General features: G+C 45.7%; 2 protein-coding genes across 3 annotated transcripts in view; one reads left to right on the forward strand and one right to left on the reverse strand.

Moving 5' to 3' along the window:
* Positions 1–674, reverse strand: part of CCDC13 (coiled-coil domain containing 13) — a 42,422-nt gene extending 41,748 nt beyond the window's left edge. For both annotated transcript variants that reach the window (XM_056518856.1, XM_056518855.1), the window contains exon 1: positions 541–674. The gene's annotated coding sequence lies outside the window, so the exon portion shown is untranslated. The remainder of the gene's footprint in view (positions 1–540) is intronic.
* Positions 675–708: 34 nt separating this feature from the next.
* On the forward strand, positions 709–12,701 carry RPS10 (ribosomal protein S10). The gene is made up of 6 exons (XM_056518857.1): positions 709–823; positions 4,346–4,495; positions 4,954–5,125; positions 10,346–10,423; positions 10,509–10,564; positions 12,607–12,701. The coding sequence occupies exons 2-6, from the start codon at positions 4,346–4,348 to the stop codon at positions 12,649–12,651; spliced, it is 501 nt and encodes a 166-aa protein (XP_056374832.1). The 5' UTR covers positions 709–823; the 3' UTR covers positions 12,652–12,701.
* The last annotated feature ends 1,061 nt before the right edge of the window (positions 12,702–13,762 follow it).

A 13,762-nucleotide genomic window follows, 5' to 3' on the forward strand; every position in this document is an offset into this window, starting at 1 on the left:
TTGTTATGGGGCTCTGCGATTGTTATGGGGCTCTGCGATTGTTATGGGGCTCTGCGATTATTATGGGAGGGACACTGTGATTATTATGGGGGCACTGTGATTATTATGGGGGACACTGTGATTATTATGGGGCTCTGCGATTATTATGGGGGACACTGTGATTATTATGGGGGCACTGTGATTATTATGGGGGACACTGTGATTATTATGGGGATACTGTGATTATTATGGGGGACACTGTGACTATTATGGGGGCACTGTGATTATTATGGGGCTCTGCGATTGTTATGGGGGCACTGTGCTTATTATGGAGCTCTGTGATTGTTATGGGGGCCCTAATAAATGGGTCTGTGCACACTGTGCTCTTTATGGCGCACACAGCTCATCTCCAATCCAGCTTACAGTATGGGGGAGGGGGCAGACGGTATACATTATATATACTGTGTATATACCCATCACAATGGTCAGGAGGGATCCCTGTCATACATACTGATGCGGACACGGCCCCGGTGCCCCCGTCTATCCCCTCTCATCACTCACCCGTTATCCCGAACTCTCCGTTCTTAGAAAGAGGAGAAGGAGGGTAGAGGACGCGTCACCAGGGCAACCAGCTCCATGGAAACGGCGCCGCAGAAGTCATCCGACAGCGCCTCCGAGCGACCGGGGTCCTGAGAGAGTGTGACGTCACGCGCCTGACGCGCTGCTCTAGACAGGCACTTGACGAGGACTCCTCACCCGTGGGGTCCTGTCCGCTGAGGGGAAGTAGGGCCGTTCTGCGCATGCTCCTTCCTTTCCTGCTCAGGCCTCCGAGAAAGCTGCAGAGGTGAGGTACTACCGGCGCCGGTTAATCCACCGTAGACTGCGGCCATCCGGTCCCTGTCGGTGTTTATCTGTGGTCCATTGTGTGCAGGGGCTATAGGGGGACAGCACCCGCCGGGTATTGCCGAGGGGTGACGGTATGATAAGGTGATAATACGCCGGACTGTCCTGGCGATGTTTGCGGCCTAGCAGAGTAATGGTCGCCAAGGGAAGAGGGGGGAAAACCTTCATGTTTGTGGGAAGTCACGTGGTGCCTGGTCTCGTGCTCTGTACAGTCTCTATGGAGAGGAACGAGGCTGGATATGTGTATTATGGTTTAATGGGGGTCTTGGGTGTTTTTTTTTATAATTGGGTGGGTATATATGTATGTATATGTATTATCAGTGGTCTTCAAACTGTGTTCCTCCAGATGTTGCAAAACTACAACTCCCAGCATGCCCGAACAGCCGTTGGTATATATGTATATATCAGTGGTCTTCAAACTGTGGCCCTCCAGATGTTGCAAAACTACAACTCCCAGCATGCCCGGACAGCCGTTGATATATATGTATATGTATATATCAGTGGTCTTCAAACTGTGGCCCTCCAGATGTTGCAAAACTACAACTCCCAGCATGCCCGAACAGCCGTTGGTATATATGTATATATCAGTGGTCTTCAAACTGTGGCCCTCCAGATGTTGCAAAACTACAACTCCCAGCATGCCCGGACAGCCGTTGGTATATATGTATATATCAGTGGTCTTCAAACTGTGGCCCTCCAGATGTTGCAAAATTACAACTCCCAGCATGCCCGGACAGCCGTTGGTATATATGTATATGTATATATCAGTGGTCTTCAAACTGTGGCCCTCCAGATGTTGCAAAATTACAACTCCCAGCATGCCCGGACAGCCGTTGGTATATATGTATATATCAGTGGTCTTCAAACTGTGGCCCTCCAGATGTTGCAAAATTACAACTCCCAGCATGCCCGGACAGCCGTTGGTATATATGTATATGTATATATCAGTGGTCTTCAAACTGTGGCCCTCCAGATGTTGCAAAACTACAACTCCCAGCATGCCCGGACAGCCGTTGGTATATATGTATATATCAGTGGTCTTCAAACTGTGGCCCTCCAGATGTTGCAAAACTACAACTCCCAGCATGCCCGTACAGCCGTTGGTATATATGTATATATCAGTGGTCTTCAAACTGTGGCCCTCCAGATGTTGCAAAACTACAACTCCCAGCATGCCCGGACAGCCGTTGGTATATATGTATATGTATATATCAGTGGTCTTCAAACTGTGGCCCTCCAGATGTTGCAAAACTACAACTCCCAGCATGCCCGGACAGCCGTTGGTATATATGTATATATCAGTGGTCTTCAAACTGGCCCTCCAGATGTTGCAAAACTACAACTCCCAGCATGCCCGGACAGCCGTTGGCTGTCCGGGCATGCTGGGAGTTGTTGTTTTGCAACATCTGGAAGGCCACGGTTTAAAGACCTGTTATACTGACTAAAGGGGCTCCCCAGCATTAGACTTGAGGGGGGTCTGACTTCTGCCACACTGATCAGATTGGAGAAAAAACCCTTGAAGCCGGCGCTGCTGACTATTGGGAGAAGGGTGAGGCAAATGCAAGATAAGTGCTCGGCGGTATACCGGTTCATACCGAATCCCGAAAATTCTTTTCCTGCACGAAATGAATTTTGCCCATTCCGCAATACCGGATCCAACCAAATCCCCGCCCCCCCCCCCCCCCTCGAATAAGTGATTTATCTGCCACAGTGCGCTGTCCCCACATTGGGAAACTAGTCATATGTGACCTGCGAGCGCTGTTCTGCTTTTCTTATGAGTTGCGGGCCGCCGGCTGCAAAAATAAACTTTAACTCACCTTCCGACGTTCCCCCAAATTCCACCCATCACTGACCTCACCTGCTTCCTGGGGATAGGAACGTCAAATCCATCAGCCTATCGCCGGCCGCACCGATGTCCTGCCCAGGCCGATGGTAGGCTGGCGGCTCTGTGACTTCCCCGTCCCAAGGAAACAGCAAGAGGATCGTAGCGCAGGACAGTGAAGATGGTACCAGAACAACGGGGGAACGTAGGCAGGTTAGTTCAAGTTTATTTTGTTAGTTTTTGCAGCCCGGGAAACGTTGGTTGTAGTTCAGTAGATTTCCAGTGCTGGCGGCCCGCAACTCATAGGAAGATGAGCATGTGGGGACAGCGCAGCTTATAATTCATTGGGGGGGGGGGGGTGTTGGGAGAGAAGTGGCGCCCAGGTCACGTGGATGGGAGGAATACCGTGGAACCGCCATCACTTACAAAAATACCGTGATACACGTTTTTGCTCATACCTCCCAGCTCTGTGCCAGAGATAGTGAAAAGGCCCTCAGTAGAACATTTTATTAAAAAAATTGGACAGGATTACACATTTCGGGAGGATCCCTCCCTTCCTCAGATCACCCTGAAGACAAAAGTTTGGATCCATCGGGGTTTGAATGTTCCGGCTCTAACAAAACAAATGAATGAGCCAGGAGAAAACTGCTTCGCAATTCAATGTATTTCTATGGGGTTCTCTGGTGGAAAACCATTTATTTATTTTATTTTTAAATAAACTGGTGCCAGACAGAAAGTTAAACAGATTTGTAAATTACTTCTATTAAAAAAAAATATATATTAATCCTTCCAGTACTTCTTAGCAGCTGTATGCTACAGAGGAAATTCTTTTCTCTTTGGATTTCTTTTTTGCCTGTCCACAGTGCTCTCTGACACCTGTCTAGAGTAGGAGCAAATCCCCATACAAACCTCTCCTACTCTGGACAGTTCCTGACAAGGACAGAGGTGTCAGTAGAGAGCACTGTGGTCAGACAGAAAGGAAATTCAGAAAGAAAAACTTTCTGTAGGGCATACAGCAGCATACTCCATTTTTGGAGTTTGGTGACATTATGTCCAATTTGCTCTTTTTCCTCCCTTTTTTGGTTTAGTTCCAATACACACAAAGGGAACAAACATGTGTATAGCAAAACCTGTGTTACTGCAATCCTTTCCTGTGAGAAATACTTCATTTTGTTGAAAAATTTCAGAGGTGCCAACATTTACGGCCATGACTGTATATTTCCACAGATCTCTATGGCTTGTCATATTTAGGGTCATATCTAGTTATACTACAACACATGGTTGTAACTAGAGAGGAGCGAACTTACAGTAAATTCGATTTGTCACGAACTTCTCGGCTCGGCAGTTGATGACTTATCCTGCATAAATTAGTTCAGCTTTCAGGTGCTCCCATGGGCTGGAAAAGGTGGATACAGTCCTAGGTGACTCTTTCCTAGGACTGTATCCACCTTTTCCAGCCCACGGGACCACCTGAAAGCTGAACTAATTTATGCATAAGTCATCAACTGCCGAGCCGAGAAGTTCGTGACGAATCGAATTTACTGTAAGTTCGCTCATCTCTAGTTGTAACCTATTGAATAAGAAATATACTGCATTTTTTGTAATTATCAATAACCTTTTTACTCTTCTTCACCTTTTTAGATGTTGATGCCCAAGAAAGATCGCATTGCCATCTATGAGCTCCTCTTCAAGGAGGGAGTCATGGTGGCCAAGAAAGATGTACATATGCCCAAGCACCCGGAACTGAGTGACAAGAACGTGCCCAACCTCCACGTCATGAAGGCTATGCAGGTAGGTCCCTGTGTCGTGATGCAGATATACGGCACTAGGGTTATAGATTGGAGCTCTTCACTGCTTATTTAGCTAATAAGCCTTCGTCTCCACCTGTTGCAAAAAGACCCTCAGGATACGTTCACACATCACCCTGTACCATGGTTATACATTTAAGGCAGTGCTTACCAACCAGGGTGCCTCCAGCGGTTGCAAAACTACAACTCCCAGCATGCCTGGACAGCCTTTGGCTGTCCAGGCATGCTGGGAGTTGTAGTTTTGCAACAGCTATGGCACACCTGTTTTAATGTATACAGCTAGGTCTGGGCATGCTGGAAGTTCTAGTTTTCCAATAGCCCAAGACGTACTGGCTGGGAAATGCTGAGTTAAAGGTTTCTTGGTCATGGTGGACGTGTTGTCTGGGTAAGGTGCCACTTAAATACTGCAGCAGGTTAATTTCTTGATTTATTTTCCTGTAGTCTCTGAAGTCACGTGGGTACGTCAAGGAGCAGTTTGCCTGGCGTCACTTCTACTGGTACCTGACCAATGAAGGCATCCAGTATCTGAGGGACTTCCTGCACCTGCCCCCAGAGATCGTTCCCGCTACCCTGAGGAGGAGTCGTCCCGAGACAGGCAGACCACGACCCAAAGGTGAGGGGGCACCATAGCCCATGTGATGAGGATGAAATGTCTTGTCACCATTCATAATGGAGCAGATGTCTGTTGGCAGCTACTAATGGAAACTGGGTCTCCAAACTGTAGACCTCCCAGATGCTGGAAGTTGTAGTTTAAAGGGGTACTCCGGTAGGAAACTTTCTTTTTTTCAATCAACTTCTATAAAAAAAAAAATCTTAATCGTTACAGTACATTTCTGCTGTAGACTAGAGGAAATTCTGACCACAGTGCTCTCTGCTGACACCTCTGTCCATTTTAGGAACTGTCCAGAGCAGCATATGTTTGCTATGGAGATTTTCTCCTGCACTGGACAGTTCCTGAAATGGACAGAGGGGTCAGTAGAGAGCACTGGAGTACCCATTTAATAACTGGCGGTCCACAGTTTGGAGATAACTACTATATAGGTATACCAGGTGGAAAAGGGGGTGTTTTAGACTGGTTTGGAGAACAATAATACCGATGTCTCTGCCTTCCCTGGGCACCTTGCCCTCTAGGCATTGGTATTAGTTAGGCTTGGTTCACATATGTTCAGCATAGGTAACTGATGACAAGTTGTCATCAGTTGTATGGCATCTGGTGTCTATTTTGTTTTTGGATGGACAGGGGAGCACAGCAAGCTGCATTCCCCTGTCCGGTGGCCTATGGCATGTCCAACCATCCGGCATCAAAATTGAGATGGTGGATGGTTGTAAACTGTCCCATTCACATGAATGGGATCACTTATAGAATCAGTTTCCCTCCAGTGCACGCCAGAGGCAAACTATGCCGGATACCTGATATGTGAACCCCGCCTTACTTTGTCTTTCTCAAATATTGTTGGAAATATTAGATTCTTTGCCTTTCCCTGTGGATCTTAAGGCAGCTATGGTTTAGCTTGACTCCACTCCCATTGAAGATGGCTTTGTGAAAGCTTAAATGGGCACTGTCAGATACAAAAACTTCTGATATGTTGTAAAGAATGTATAACCAATAGGTTTTGCAATTGCTTTCATTTGAAAATTTTAAGTATTTCATACTGAAAGCGAGTCAAACTAACTGTCCCCCCTGCCTGCTTGGACACATACTAGTCCTGCTGTGTCCATGAGTCATCACCTATGTCATGGACACACTTCCTTGATTGACAGCTGTTAGTGCAGGGCTCAGAGCTGGAGGAAAAATCCTCCCACTGTCATCTTGTGTCCGGCTACTGTCAGTGAGGACATGCTGGGAGTTGTAGTTTTGCTAATGCTAGGGGAGATGTGAGCAGACAGCATACTGAGGGAGGGGGCGGAGACCTGCACAGTGAGGCCACGCCCCCTCCCTTTGAGAGGAATTCAGACTAGTGAGCTAAATTAAAAGTGTAATAAAATAAAGGTTCTAGACACATGTACATGGTCAGGATTAGGTACTGAGTGATGTATTAAAAAAAAACATTTTTTTTTTTTGTTCGATCTGACGGGTACGCTTTAACCTCTAAGACCAGGTTCACACTGGAAGAATCTCTGTCCAGAGATTCAGAGGGTGGCCGATGCAGACTGAATTAATTGGCACTAGGACTGCATGGACACTGCTTTCCCCATAGACAGTATTCAGACGAAAAAATGTCTAAGTTGATGAAATTTTGTGCTGTGCAGTAAAATTGTATTGACAGCAATGGGACTCTGCTGCATTGGAATTTCCAAGAGGAATTCCTTTCGGAAACTCAGTGTAGGTAAACCGCTGCTTTATTTATGGGATTTAAATTGGTGCCATGGAAGGGGATTTCATTATTTATTTTTTTTTTCCCTGCCATCTAAGTAAAGGGGGGTGCGGCACTCTAGCTGGTGAGATTTGTCTTTCAATCTGATCGTTTGGGATACAGGGAGCTGAACTTTTTATTGATGCCTTATCCTTAGCGTAAAATGTTTAACACCTCCCTGCTTCATGATGTGATATTATGTTTTGTGGAAAAGCCTAATATGGTGCAGTGTAACGTTAGTTTCCGTGTCTGATCACCATGACCTGTATCTATGCATTCACTGCAGGTGTCTCTGCGACAGCCGGGATAGGAGATAATGCTGTTCCTGGCAAATTAAGGTTTAAATACCACGGTTTCTATTGACTGCGGTGGTTTGGCAGAGAAGGGTTCCATTCATCAGCCCATGAGATTGAAGGTTGCTCGGGCACCTAACAGTAGTGCTGGGCGGTATACCGGTATGAATCGGATACCGTTTATTTTTTACCTCACACAGTATAGATTTTTGCCCATACCACTATACTGGTCGGGCCCCTCCCCCACCTTCCGGATGAATTGTAGAGCCCAGCGCGGCGCCCTCACTTGTCCCGGTGTGTTTCTGTGGCCCGAATCCTTTTACTGTGTCTCCCCGCGAGCACAATCAATCCCCACCGCTAGCGGGATCCCTGTGCCCACTAGCGGTGTCACAAGAATGCAGAGCGCGGCTCTGTTCCTCGTCCCTGTCAGCTCTCGGGGTACGGGAACAGATTTAAAAGCCTTGCGCTTGGCTAAAGTAGTACTGCGCAGGCACAGCACTACCCAAATAGCGTAGGGCTAACGTAGGCAGCGCTAGGAGCCTAGCGTTAGCCCTACGCTATTTACGTAGTACTGCGCATGCGCGCGAGGCTTTTAAATCTGTTCCCGTACCGAGAGCTGACGGGGAACAGAGTGGCGCTCGGCATTCTTATGACACTGCTAGTGGGCACAGGGACCCCGCTAGCGGTGATGGTAGCGCTTGCGGGGGGCACATTTGACACCGCTAGTGGGCACGGGGGGGGGGATGGGGGGACAGGCGGTGATACCGCGATAATAAAAAAAAAATACCATGATCTTCATTTTAGGCCATACCGCCCAGCACTACCTAACAGTGGTATTTCATCTTAATGGGCCTACTGGGCCCTGCTGGAGATGTAATAGACAGTATTACATATAGAAGCAATTCTGTTTCATAGAAATTGACTCCGGTGACTTTAAAGTACACACTAAACCCTAAAATCAGATTGTCCTTTGTATTAGAACACAGCTGCAATAACCTAAGCGGTGTTCAAACTTGTCTTCAGGGTGCTGGTTCATCCCAAATAGTGCGGCCTTCATAACAATATGTTCCAACTTAAAGGGGTATTCCACTGCCCCAGCAAAATGTTCCAAACGGGCGCTGAGGGTTGTGATGTCATTCCAAGCCCCCTCAATGCAAGTCTATGGGAGGGGGCATGGCGTGACGTCGCAAGAGGGGTAGCTGTGACATCACGACGCCCGCAACCAGTGTTCTAAACGAACGTCGGGTGCTGCACAGAGATCGAGGAGGTCTGAGGTCCCTCAGACATTTTATTCCTTATCCTTTGTATAGGGAATAAGATGTCTAGAGGCGGTGTACCCCTTTAAGTCACTTCAGCTGATGCAAACTACAACTCCCATCGTGCCCTCATAGCCTTTGGCTAAATGCTTGTGTTTTTGGGCATGAGGCCAGGCTGTGCCTGCTGTATTCACACATAAGCCCCAAAAGGTTAAAGGCAATGGTATCATTTTTTTTTTTTTTTTTTTTGTCGCATGGGTTTAAATCTGTTGCACAAAATTTGTTCTTCCCTGACAGGCAGTATTGCCAAAATGATTACAGAAACATTCAATTAAAGATAGGAAAGTGAGAAGCAAACACACAGAACAGTAATATATAGGGTCAAGAATTTAAAAAAAGTTGTACAATGTAACATGTTCAAACGCTGCAGTCACTGTAAATTCAGACTACATTAGTGCTTGTACTACTACACCCATCATGGAACAGGGTCTGTTCCATGTTGGGGAAAAAACGGGAGGAAGTCCGGCCTAGGAGAATCCAGCTTTATTGAAGGTAAAAGCAGACTCTGAGTTATTTCCCGACAGCTCAGAGCGGTCGGTGTTGGTGAAGCAAAATTCACACGTTTTCCTGTGAGTTTTTCATCATACTCGGTGTGATTTATTTATTTATTTTTTTTATCATGCCCCTTTATTGGCTAACCATGCCCATTTTAACTGGTTTAAAAAAAAAAACTGGTATTTTGTGGGAAATTGTGTCGCATGGTCTAAGCGTCCAAAGCACAACCCAAGGAAGAGTCGGGTTGACATAAATAGGGGCCGTTGTGTGCTGTGCGGAAGGATGAGCTGCTTCGGGTTTTATTGGCTTGTTTAGTCCAACACATTGGAGGTTTTTTTGGCTTGTTTAGTCCAAAACATTGGAGGTTTTATTGGCTTGCTTAGTCCAAAACATTCAATGTTTTTGACTAAAGCCAATAAAACTGTCCGGAGTAGGAGCAAACCCCATAACAAACATCTCCTGCTCTGGACAGTTCCTGACATGGACAGAGGTGTCAGCAGAGAGCACTGTGGACAGATAGAAAGGAAATTTAAAAAAGAAGAGAACTTCCTGTGGAGTATATAGCAGCTAAGTACTGTAAGGATTAAGATTTTTAAATAGAAATAATTTACAAATCTGTATGACTTTCTGGCCCCAGTTGATTAAAAAAATAAAACTGGAGTACCCCTTTAACATTCATGCCAGGTATCTGCATGAGCGGCTGGTTCTTGGACACTGATCAGCTCTGCAAACAATGTCAGGGGGTTGTATTTCCCCTCTAACTTAGTTACTGGGGGTAGAGATGAGCGAACTTACAGTAAATTTGATTTGTCACGAACTTCTCGGCTCGGCAGTTGATGACTTATCCTGCGTAAATTAGTTCAGCCTTCAGGTGCTCCGGTGGGCTGGAAAAGGTGGATACATTCCTAGGAAAGAGTCTCCTAGGACTGTATCCACCTTTTCCAGCCCACGGGAGCACCGGAAAGCTGAACTCATTTATGCAGGAAAAGTAATCAACTGCCGAGCCGAGAAGTTTGTGACTAATCGAATTTTCTGTAAGTTCGCTCATCTCTAACTGGGAGTTTTATATCTACTCTTGTTACAGGGGAAATTGTCTGAGTGTTTCTGGGCTTATTGTGGGAAAATGCCCCCTAAAGTTTCCCCCTTATGGGGGGGGGGACAAAATGCAAAACAAAACACGCGTGTATATAAAATGAAGAAATATTGGGGAAAAGTAACATACAAGTGTGAAGATTATCTGAGCCATGTTTGACATTTGATAGAAAGGTCACATGTAATAAATTAAATAAATAAAGCGAACGCTCCAGCACTAAACTTGTGTTCTGAACATTTTTTTTCACTTTTCCTTTTTTTTTTTTTTTTTTTTTTTTTTTAGGTTTGGAGGGTGAACGTCCTGCCCGCTTGTCCCGCGGAGAGACAGACAGAGACACATACAGACGCAGCGCTGCTCCACGTGAGTGTCCACAAAGATGAATATGGATAAAATGTTTAGTTCACCTTACTGGGCAGGATAATGTAATTTTATTCTATCTCTGCAGCTGGTGCAGACAAGAAGGCAGAGGCCGGCGCTGGAGCCGCAACAGAATTCCAATTTGTAAGTTTATATTATTTAAAGGTGAAGTCTCATAGTGAGAAATGTATCCCCTACTCGCATGGTTGGGGATAAGTTTTAGATTGCGGTTTGCTTCCTCCATATATCTCTTTGGGAGAGCCAAAGATAACTGAACGTCTCTACAATAGAGAGATATGAAGGAGGTGTGGCGGCCACCACTTTGGGACAGTACAAGAGATCGCATGGTGTCAAAGCGGTGCCGGACCCCGCTATCTAAATCTTATCCCCTATTCTGTGGAGCGGGAGAAGTTTTTCACTTGACATGTGGCTGAGACCTGATGTGATAGTGAGTTATAAGCCGGGGATAGAAACATAGGTGTTGGCAATATCTGCCTAATGTCGTACAGCAATAAACTCTGCTCCTCGGCCAGCCGAGAGATCCGTCCATTTCTCAGCTTACACTTAAAGGGTACCTTTTAATCAAAAAAACATTTGCTATATTATAGATTAATGTATGCAGAATAACTTTTCAATTGCATGTTATCAAAAATATGTTTCTTTCTATTTAATTTTCCACTTTGAAAAAATGACCACTAGGGGTCTCCCTACCAGTCCTGGCTGCAAGCGCTTTTTATAGATTTGACTCATGCTGGAGTCCTAAATCTCAGACTGCAGCCAGGACACAGACAAGCTCAGCACTGCTCCCTGCCTGTCAATCAGACAGGCAGGAGCCAGCACTGTGCTCATAGCACAACAGGGCATACTCCTGACTCTGCCTTACTGCAGGCCCTCATTCATTTTACTATCTGAGCTCCTATTTTTCTTCTCTCTGCACATGCAGTTGTAAACAGTATAAGATTCAGAGCTGCCAGCTGAGCTTGTCTGTGTCCCGCCCGCAGTCTGAGATTCAGGACTCCAGCATGAGTCTGAAATCTATAAAAAGGGCTTGCGGTGGCCAGGACTGGTAGGGAGACCTCTTGTGGTCATTTTTTCAAAGTGGAATAAATAGAATTAAATAGAAAGAATCCTACTCTTTAATAGCATGCTGTTGGAAATTTATTCTGCATACATTAATCTATAGTATATCAAGTTTTTTTATTTTCATATATATATATATTTATAATATTACACACACACAAGGTACCCTTTAATGGCTGTTTCTGCTGTCTTTGTGGAGTGGAAATTTGGCCTAAAACAAGCTTTTGACAGTGTGTGTGAACATAGATGCAGTATAGTTGTTACCTACAGGTCATGGAAACACTTCCTATCTATGTGCGATAAACCAGTTTGGCTCCATCGGCTGAAAAATGTATACTCCCAGCAGGCCTTGCGTTATAGCTTTGGAACAGCTGGAGGCACACTGATTGGGAAACACTGCCTTAGGCCATAAATGCAGTATGAACATACCCCTATGTGTACAGCCCCGGCCTAAACACTGATCAATTATCAGTCGTTATATATCTAGTGGATAATTTGTTTAGCTATGGCTAATTGATTTTCAGTGTTAGTCTCACCGTCTTCTTTGAATGCAGCAGCTTTATTATAAGGCTCTGTTCACATCTACGTCATTCCGGGTCCATCCTATCATAGATGTGCTTGTGCACGCAGCTGTAGTACAATATTTGAGTTGGAAACAGAACTTCCAGTAAAAAATAAAATAAAAGGATAGTACCCAGCACTCGCCAATCATGTAAAGTGAAGATTTATTAAGCCATATCGTGGTACAAAGAGGGACGCGTTTCGGCATGGGAACCTTCCTCAGCTGTCTGCCTCGGCAGACAGCTGAGGAAGGTTCCCATGCCGAAACGCGTCCCTCTTTGTATCACGCTATGGCTTAATAAATCTTCACTTTGCATGATTGGCGAGTGCTGGGTACCATCTTTTTTTACTGGTGACTTTACCCTGCCACGTGCACCACCGCAGCCTCCACGGAAGTGCCAACACTCCTATATTGGAAACAGAACTTCTGACATCTGTGCAACCAGAGCCCCTGATACTCTCTTGTTTTTGCCAGGTACTTGTGACTGTTCTTGACTCTATTTTTTTTTTTTTTTTTTTTTTTAATTTCCCCTCTTATTTTGCAGAGAGGAGGCTTCGGACGCGGTCGTGGACAGCAGCCACCACAGTAATGTGGGCCATTTTCCTTTGTCAATAAAAAAACAAAACTTTTGCGACATAATAGTTTTTTGGTTTTTTCCTTACCACTTCTTGGCAGTGTTCTATACTAATAATTTGTGCAGCAAGTGTGCAATATAAAGGATTTCTTTTATACAGTGTATCTGACACGTGGGGGGGGGAGGTGTTGGAGGCACTGCTCTCAAAATAGACTGGAGGTCAAAGGGGTTTTCAAGCCAAATATTACTAGAGGTTTGCAATACCCACCTTACCATTGCTCTCCAGCACCCATACTGGCACTACCCAGGTCCTCCTCTGGTCTACATTTACCCAGATTCTGTGATGAGGCTACAATGGTCACATGTTTTATGAAAATGTCATTGCTGGAGTCCGATTCCCAGTAAAGGGGGGGGGGGGGGCAGGAAGTCTCAGCTGGGGGTTGGAGATGATTTCTACACCACACCCTAGAGGTACCCTGGGGAAGGAAACCCATAGCCCATCTTTTCCCTCTTGTAAACCTATTTGTCTGAATATCGTTCATATAGAGCTGTTTCCTCTTTAAATGGGCGCTGTCAGATTCCAAAAAGTTTTATATATTGTACATCTTGGACAAACATCAACCTTTCTAATAAACTTCATAACAAATTTTTTATATTTTTTTTAAATTTTTTTATAGAATTCATGGCATATAAAATCATGGCTTTGTCCATGCCCGTGCTTCAGCTTGGACAAAGTCCAGTAAGTGAGGGTGGGATAGCGCTCCTCTGTGCTCTTTTCTGTCTGGCAATCCCCTGTGTGCCCTCTCTCCTGGCTGATTGGGGTTCCCCTGTGTGCCCTCTCTCCTGGCTGATTGCGCTCCCCTGTGTGCCCTCTCTCCTGGCTGATGGCGCTCCTGTGTGCTCTCTCTCCTGGCTGATGGCGCTCCTCTGTGTGCCGTCTTTTGGCTGATGGCGCTCCTCTGTGCCCCCTCCTTCTCTCTCTCCTGGCTGATGGCGCTCCTCTGTGCGCTTTCTCTCTTGGCTGATGGCGCTCCTCTGTGCGCCCTCTCTCTCTTTTTCTTGGCTGATGGCGCTCCTCTGTGCGCCCTCTTTCTCTTTTTCTTGGCTGATGGCGCTCCTCTGTGCG

Source organism: Hyla sarda, chromosome 5, assembly GCF_029499605.1.
Source record: "Hyla sarda isolate aHylSar1 chromosome 5, aHylSar1.hap1, whole genome shotgun sequence".
In the NCBI taxonomy this organism is placed as follows: Eukaryota; Metazoa; Chordata; class Amphibia; order Anura; family Hylidae; genus Hyla; species Hyla sarda.